The following is a 9,362-nucleotide window of genomic DNA, read 5'->3' as shown; positions in this document are numbered from 1 at the left end:
TGGTCAACTCGGCAAACACCAACTATCCGTCTATCTTCAGTTCGGACGCCCACTCGGCAGTGCAGCTAGCAGCATTCCAGCGTCGAATCTAATATATGAGGAACGTCAACGATCTCCATTAAAATCGCTTTGGAGACCTTTCAGCAAGCATTGGTTGCAGGGTTCTATCAGGTCTTAACCAACGTAGCATCTTGTATTTTTATTGCGTTCTGACTAATTAACTTATGGATAGTCGTCAGCAGTCTAGTATTAAGCCAGGTACTGGCACTACGGCGCAGCGGAGAGGTTCCTTTTCGAGTTCTAGTTTTTCACCTTCACTGTTTAGTCTCGAGTATTCTCTAAACCATCTGAGCAATCACGTGATACAGCCCACTTTCGCCGACGTGGACGCACGTCTTCTCATGGCGTGCATCAAATCACCGACAGCTGCTGATGCATATTCATCTCTTCGTGCAGAACCATCTCCTCATGCCACTCAATCGCACCACTTATCACATTCCATTCCGTCTTACCATCTTGTACTTCACTGCATCACCATCATACACCGTCTTACCACGATATGTTTATACCACTTCACCACACCTTATACCATCTCGCCATCTGACTATAAACGGTACATCACTGCCCTCAAACTACACCATTTTACCACTTTATCATCTGTAGTTGACCAATAAATGACAACATTCATTTTATCACCTTATTACGACATCATCACCATAATCATCCATTAGCACAGTTGCACGACCCACTCTTGCCGGGCAGGAGACTAAATAACAACCCCATCATTTGATTGACGCCATCTTTCGATATGGGATTTCAATCCCCCTCGGAAAACCACAGTGAGGATCACCCTTACCTCGGCCCTTCTATGTAAATTCGCCAATTCTTCATGTTTCAGACACTAGTTGAGCTGTACCACCCATCTATGCTGAACCACTGTCATGTCGAGCAGCTGGTTGTCGAGACGCTGCCCATGTCGAATCGCTGCAGTCATTTCACACCTCTGGAGCCCTTATCGAGCCGCTGCCTATCGTCGTCCTACTCAACATCGTTCACATTATCAACCATCTATGTCGAGCAAGCCAGTACAACGTCATACCATGCATCGTCGTCTACGTCGTCACCATCAGCCACCAGGATAAATTGGAATAGACTGGATGGAACCAGACTTGTCTGGAAGGATAAAGACACTGAATGATGCATCGACATCGACTAGCCCTCTAAGTCATTGCATGGGTCAGAAACCCGTTCTTAAACATCAAAATACTCTGAATTGAAGTGAACGCGTTGGCGCGTCTCACGTGGATTTATTAGCGCCAGATACTTCCCTTCATTCTTATCCATGATCACAAGCAGATCCTACATGCTGCATCTTTCGATTACCTACTAGAACCTCCGGAGGTTTCTCGTGGACCACGTACGTCGATCGTTCTGGTTCGTGCTTCTGGAGCTGATGGTACTTAACGGTTCAACAATATGTTGGGAAGATCCCAAAATTTTTTTAAACACAATTTTAGAGTAGAGGGCATTATTATCCTCAGTATTCCATATCCAACTACGTAGGGTATAGGTGTCGTTGACAGCCACTCCGTTAGCAGTGTTGAGGACTGGAGAACGTCTTTTCATATTGCGCCTATGCTGCCTTAGTAAACTATGGGCTTTCTTCAGATTCGTGTCTTCCTATGTCTATTTCTCTCTTGACCCGATCCCCTGATGCAGAAACCAATTCCTTCACCGGAATGAGAACCGGGAATATTTTTAATGAAACATTCTGAACATACTTAAATTTTCTCATTATGCTAACGAGATTATGGTAAAACTTTACTGTTGGTCTGACGCTTCGACAAATTCGTCTTCTTCAAAGGCCTGATAATGGTCCCAGGTCTTTGATTCTATGCATACCCCATCAAACTCCTCCAGTTTCCTTACCAGGTCTCGATATCGTTCTAAGCCCACAACGAAAGAACTCCGAAAAGAAACAAACTGACCAGTCTCACCGACTAGAGGAGTTGGTGAAGTACCGCTTTCCTACAGATTGTCACCAAGGAGATGACCAAATGAGATCTACGCACTGTGCAGTATTCTTAAGTGCTGATGACTGGGTGGTGTTAAGAAACTCCATTTGTGACAATCTTATAGCTCATAGAGTGCTACAAACGGCATAAAGTTATTAGTAATTGATAAACACTCATTTATATTATTATTGCTTAGATTCTTAACGGAAATCTAGAATGCTTCCAATGCCTTCCTGGCAACCTTTCTTTCTCGTGGGCTGATATCGTACACGTTATTTCAAACTTATTCCCGTCATGTTCCTCATTCTTGTGGGGTCTAGGAAAGATGTTGATCCTGTGTATCAAAGAATATTTGGCTGGTGGGAGGAGTGAAAACACGGTGGCATCCTTAGGGCGCCACAAGTGACGTTCAACTTGAAAATTTACTTTAAGTGTGCAAAATTCTCAGACGCTACACTCTGGCGACAGAACGAACGCGGTGGATCGATTCCTTATTGAGCGCATTTTAGATAGGAAACAAATAACGGGCACCTATCGGGCGCGAACACTGCAGCTGTTATGCAACCAGATTAACCTTCCCTCTCGCCTTTATCTGATATTCATATTATATTATTTTGCTTTGAGAACACCTTTCGGAATAACATTCTCCAAAAGATGCATCCTAAAGTAACTAGCAGTAAACTTGATAGCAATCCTTTTGATTGAGGCTGCTTCCGATTTTCAGTATCCTCTATTCGAAGAATCGTTCCAATTTACACATGATGCATAGATTTCCCAACAGTTATCTAGCAGCTGAGAACCCAAATCTCCCTAGAAATATTGTATGTCACGAAAAAGAGCAAAATCACTTCGATCAATTTCACGTTCGCAACAAATGCAACCTCATAACAGTCACGAACGAACTTGTTGGAAACGTCCCAACACATTAAATATCAATGTTCTTTCATCAGTACATAACATAAAACATCTTATTAGTAATCATAACGAAACTATATGAAGCTTTGTAGGATCTTGTCCAATAACAACTGCCTGTTTAGATGGAAAGTTGGTCTTATCCTCTGGCACCTAGATGGCACCGCACTCTAGACAGATGGGTGCAAAATTGAGCCCTACGAACAAAACATACCCCTTTCCGCCCGTAAGGACTTTAATCAATACAAGAAAGGATAGCAAAAATAAAGCAAACGTTGGTTTTTAGGAAGTTGTCGAACCCTAACAGGTCCCAGCCATATTGCACGCTTCATGTTTCATTTGGTTTGGCACGGATGTACAATGTAATATAGTCGGGCCATGAAACTGCAGCTGGGTCAAGCGTAGATCGGAACTTTTAGTTTCACCGCCCAGTTCGTCCAACCGCTTTAGCAAAGCACCTAGCTCCAAGTTGTTTTACAGATATCGATCTTAAACAATGAAAAGACGCTCATTCCCTTCAAGTTTTAAACGAGAAAACTAATATTTCGCGAGAATACGATCGTTACGTACAAATGACCTAATTCACTGCGACACACTCACCATACTAATTTTGCTTCTTCGATCATGACGCATCTGGCTACAACTCTGAGCGTTATCGGTGCTTTAGGAGGCTGAACATCCCCACTAGTTTTTAACAGCAAAAAAGAACTATCAACCAAACAAAAAAAAAATGTTGTTAACTCCAAATAAACGTGCTAAATCCACATAGAAATAACATGGTAACAATGTATTATCTTCATCCTATACTTGTATTGGAACTTTCAAAATTGAGCAATCATTCTTAAGTGGAGTATGCAAGTCATTCTCTTCGTGGTCGTCTATGCTTGACACCATTTCGCACTGGTTCCGTATCGCTGTCGCTTTCATCGTATTTGGAACTCTTCTGCGCCGATCTTCTTTTTACAGTCGATTTCCCCCCGTTTTGCTGGAAACAAAAATTATAAACAGAAAAGTCAAGCCTCTAGAATGGGAAGAGTAAGAACCTTTGAAAGTTTTGTCTTCTCTTCTTGATCAGAAAGCTCCGAGTCGGACCGTAAGTCGCCAGCTTCACCCTCTGTGATGGTCTTGACAACTATCCTCATGATTATGACAGTCCAAAAGATATGGAGTAATAGAAGGATAAAGAGCAGGCAGATAATGATGCGGGGTGCGTATGGGACCTGGAATTCGAAGCGTATCACCGAACGAACGATTGGGGTCCTTGTGGGCAAACGTATAGCTCGGAAAGTAGAGTGGGAGTTAGAGCGTGGTTAATTTCCCCTTTATCGTCTTGAAAAACGGCATGCGAAATGTCCGTTCCTACGAGGTGCGCACAAACGCGCCACCCTTGTGCACGCGCTGCATCCAGTACCGAGACGTCGAGAATCAATGACGACTCCTCAACAGCTTATTCAAGTAGAGCTAAGAAATAGATCTGACCTGAACTGATCGACCTGCTGCAAACGATGGCGATGGCGATAATTCTGAGGACCCACGCTAATTAATACAGTCGGAACTCCATATTTACTCTGAGATCCCGAAATCGTCAGTTTCGTGACACACTGGCTTTAAAGGATAAAGTGCGTGGGGTTGATCGTTGCTCTTCTGTCTACACGCTTGACTCCAATTCATAATCTTTTGATGATTTATGAACACGTGTGCAGCATTACAACCTCTTCCGGGTGCTAGCCGAAATATCAAGTCGGTGTATTTATTCTCCCAGTCAAGTCTGGTACCAATTTATCGACCGCGGAAGGATTAAAGGTTGTTTGGCATTAGAGCGGTTTCCAACCATCGATCAATCGTGCAGTCATCTTCGAACCTCGTTTCGACTGCACCCGCCCGTAGAATTTTAAGTTACTCAGTGCAATGGAGGAAGAACAAGGAATCATTCAGTACATCAGTATAATGAACCTACTAAAACATGCCTATTGATTATAACTCAGCTATCTGTGTAAAGCGTAAAGTATAGGCTCCTAGCATTTAACAAAGAAATCTCGCTTTTGGAGAATGCTGTCATGCTAAGTTTAAGTTGCAAATGAACTTCAGCTGCATCTTCTGAAAACGGCCTTCTGGACATTTCAGCAGTTGCAATCAAAATTTTTTTGCACTAATTTTTACACATTTTTAGTTTTCTCACTTGGGGACTTCCGAACTAGCAATAAACCTAGAAGAAATAACAATAAATATAGTCGGGTCAAAACGATATGAAGCACGGTGCATTTGCGTATGCGTACCCTTCTAACCACTACCCTCCACCCTAACGCCTCAAGAGGCGCGTACGCAATTGCGTACATGCTTCAGGTCGTTTTGATCCCACTATAAGTCTTTTTATTCTACTACTGCACGGGACTAAGAATTAATTGATCGGTATCTTGCTTGCAAAAGGCAAACTGGCTACAAACGCAAATGAACTAACTTGAGTAAGGTCCAGTAATTGATAGTCCGGCTGAATTAAGGCAGCTGCATCGAATAAAGCCGATCGGACAAGTACTAGTGGATAGTAACCAAGTCGAGTAATAATCCATCTATTGTTATGCTTGTAATCAAACTTGGGACAACTAGTCTGACAACTATTAATCGGATAACTAACCCTGTTAAAAACACCACAAAGCACGCATTTGTAACTGCTTTAAGATTGCGATCATATCGAGTGAGCTTTCCGAACTCCAGTAATATATCGGCCAAATCATGCGAGATCAATACAAGTGTTCCAACTCTGAAACAGTTTTTAAATGGTGACTACATTAAGCAAAAACCCCAGCCGAGTTCGGAAAGCTGTTTTTCATTTTATTTTGTATTAGCACTTAGAAAGGTCATATTCTTCATCCGGAATCCATATTCTCCAGAATCTTCTTCAAAGGCATCACTCCACGAATTTGAGGTGGTACGGATTTCAGGTGGAGTATTCGTATACGGTATGGGAGACTATGGAGAGGGGGGTGATTCCGTCCATTTCTTCCTAATTGCCGTAAAAAACGGCCTGGAAGATACGGCTTCAGGCGTCCTGGCGCACTATTTCCTACAAGGAGTTCGACTGGAGCGCGCCAGCCTTGTGCGGCGCCGCATCTTCCGGGCCGTTTTTTTACGGCAATTATGAAGAAATGGACGGAATCACCCCGCTCTCCATAGTCTCCCATTCCGTACTCCACCTCTGCACCACCTCAGATTCGTGGGGTGATGCCTTCAAGCCCAAGCCTAGCGTTATTCTCGAATTACTTTGAAAAGCCGTAAATTTTGCATCGGACTGCCGAAAATTTTTCTATCAAAATTGCATCAGCTGTGAAAAAGGAGCATAAACTTTGTATGGAATCTCAAATAATTAAAATTAAAATGAGAACAACCAATCAGAAAAAGCAATCAGACTGTAACAACCTAACCAACCTGACAAAATTGATGGCGAAGCTACTGGAAAGCAGACCGATAGTGACTACATGATGGACGATAAGCTGCCAAAAGTCAGAACGCTTGACATCAAAGAACGATGCAACCAGCAGAGAATAGTAAAATGAGGTTTCAATCATGTAATACCACCTGCAAATTACGAACATAATTACCACTCCTCTCCTACCTGAATAAAAGTACTGAGGGTAAAGTGTAGTTGGGTAGTTCTGAGGAGGGAGCGGGAGACTTAACCGCGCTCTATTTCCGGAAGTGAATAACTAAGACAGTCGTGACCTAAGACCTGTCTTTGAAGATCTATGACATGTAGGCTAAAGTTACAAAGAGAAAAATGAAGATAGAGTTTCGTGAAATAAGAGTGCGGTTCAGTGACCCTCGTCTAAACATTTTTTTCAGCAATTACCAGCGCAGGCTCTCACTAACCATACGCTATCGTCCACCTCGTGGAATGGGTAGCCAATCCAACACTGTTTCACGTCCCATAGCCACCGCTTATCCCAGAGCACCACAAATCCATACAGAAAAGCAAAAGTGTAGTAGCTGAAACGCCAAAAGCATTCCAGTATTCGCTTCGACCGAGTCTGTCGAGCAAATCCACCAGATATGTGTTGGAATATCTGGAAAGACGTAAACTATAACACTTCAGCAAGTAAAGGGAAGTAAGTTCAAAGGGAAGATATGAGATGATGAAATTCGTGACACATTGACATTATGAGCACTGAGAGGTTTGCAGGGCAAAGTTTACAGTCTCAATTCACTAAGCTGGAATGATTTTCACTTTCGTTTATTTTCTCTACATATTGGCGTAGATTCAATGTAAACAGCAGAGAAAAAAAGAAGAAAAACACTGGGTAGCTCATACAAAGTACGGATGAACTAACTGCGGAAGTTAGCGAAGCGTTGCCATAGTAGCCAAGAGCGAATCCGAGAGGAACACCAATGAAAGACTCGAAAGCTACCCTGAAATACATACATCCTCATAGAAACTAGAAGGAAACAACTTCCTAATAACACCTTGTACTTTCCGAAGTAATGCAATTAATGGCGATAAGCAATTTTTAAAAAAGAATCTTTAATTAGTGCTCAAACGTCCAGGAATTCCTCTTCTTTACTGATTATGTTGAAATGTATAGGAATTACAAGAAAAAAGAAATAATAGGAATACATTCACTATTCCTTAAATTGGAGTTCACCTGAATAGGACCAGAGGAACGGCGAAGAAGATAGGATAAAAAAGATGAGACGAATTGGTGGGCAGCTGGTGCCAGTCAATGCCCCGCGGCAGCCAGAAGTCCGCACGCCACACACCCATCGTGGAAGAAATGAGAAGTGCACCGCCCACCCCGTTGCCGTTGTCGGTGCTTCAGATGAAGCTGGAGCTTCCTGTGGTGTGTAAACTAGAACAGATTTCTGCAAAGAAAGTCGATTGTACAAAGTAAGGTAATCCGCAAGTAAACGAAGTAAACGACGGCGCTGTACACAAAGAAAGCGGTGTTAACTACAAGTGATTTCGCATTACTAAGAGCTCTTTAGAAAGGTTGGCCAGCCAGAAAGTAGAAACTAATCGAAAGAACAATTTATATCTCGTCTCGGTGAACGAAAACGGTCTATTCGTGCTTAGTAGAAGGAGTAAAAGGGCTCGCGCTAAGAATGGGATCCCTCTAGTTGCAATTGATCGAAGAAGGGAACTCCTATACAGTCAAGCGTTCTCATTACTTTGAATGATTAAATGTTAATGATATAGCTACGAGAAGCAGAACAAGTAGAATGGAACTGTTTACAAATGACTCAACAAACAACTAAACATATCCGGTACATACTTGCACCAATAGGAGTGAACTAAAAATGGATAGATGGGACACAAGCCGCCCATTGGGCATACACAATTGATTAGCGAGATCAAGGGAATTTCAACAAATACGACACACGTTTATTACAACCAAAACTACCAAAAATGGTCATGTTTAGCCCATTCCTCCTTAAATCTCATTTGCTGGTATCTTTTGTAGGAATGTTGCCAAGAACCGAACTGCTTACGTTGTCCCGACTAAATCCATTCCCTAAGCATCTCCTGATTCCATTCGATGATACTAATCATTCCTGCTTCTACTAAAATGTGCCAAGGTTCGTCATAAGCTCTTTAGGATATAACCACAGAGAAAGCAGTTGTTCGGAGAAGAGAATTTAGAGGAAGATAGATCTCGTGACAGGAAATACCGTTGAGAATTGGAAGAGCATTCTGCGACGTCAGTATCCAAAGGCGACTATCCATAAAGAACTAAGTGGTAGATCAGCTCGTCTGGTCGAAGAAGGACAAATCCTTATTCCATGTAGAGGTTTGGAGCTGAGATCGACACCGGACCTAAAACCTACTGTCGCTTTAAAATCCTGTAAACGCTTTCTAAATACGGGCTGAAGTGATTGGAAAGGTCTGAGTCTCCTAAAAGAACCTTTGTCCCATGTGCTCCGCACTCTTGCGCCATACCGAGGCAGTTCTCATGTTTGCTGAGGTGGTTGCCGCTCACCTACACCAACTCGGGCTCATTCTCTACCCAGTATGTGCTCTCTCTCACCTCTTTTTGCCTAATCTAAAGCGCATTGCGGCCGTGCGAGCAAACAGAAGTACAAGCCCACATGCGCAGTCGTCAGCATCTACGCCCGCCTAATCAACCGCGAAGCGTCAGCGACAACTCACGCCGTTTGCCTAGCGTGCACTAGCTTTAGCCTTACAGCAATTGGTTGTCCTCGTATGCACAGCCATAAAATTATAATCATTATCAACATCTACAGATGAGAATCAACTTCTTACAGCTCTTGAATCCATCAGTACTTTTTTTTAACGAGTAATTTACTTCAATTTATTTCCGTGTCCAGGATCCAAGAAGTTTATCCGATGCCAAGACTATCGTTTGGCTTAGTATGTATTTTCATGTTGACGTGAGAAAGATTAACACGACTCTCTCTGGGCTAGGCCACGGTAGCTACTAGGAGATG

At 42.7% G+C, this 9,362-nt stretch overlaps 1 protein-coding gene across 1 annotated transcript; it reads right to left on the bottom strand.

Annotated features, from left to right (window-relative positions):
* Nucleotides 1-3,786: 3,786 nt before the first annotated feature.
* RB195_003791 (uncharacterized protein) lies at nt 3,787-7,680 on the bottom strand (the record flags this gene model as incomplete). The annotated part of the gene is made up of 8 exons (XM_064201592.1): nt 3,787-3,912; nt 3,971-4,147; nt 5,386-5,494; nt 5,560-5,685; nt 6,351-6,500; nt 6,792-6,985; nt 7,250-7,328; nt 7,562-7,680. 8 exons carry the CDS (start codon nt 7,678-7,680, stop codon nt 3,787-3,789), a joined length of 1,080 nt encoding a protein of 359 aa, XP_064057473.1.
* Nucleotides 7,681-9,362: the final 1,682 nt, after the last annotated feature.

The sequence above is a fragment of the Necator americanus genome, chromosome IV, assembly GCF_031761385.1.
Source record: "Necator americanus strain Aroian chromosome IV, whole genome shotgun sequence".
In the NCBI taxonomy this organism is placed as follows: Eukaryota; Metazoa; Nematoda; class Chromadorea; order Rhabditida; family Ancylostomatidae; genus Necator; species Necator americanus.
The sequence above is the reverse complement of the archived record's forward strand: the minus strand, read 5'-3'. Positions and strand labels throughout refer to the sequence as shown.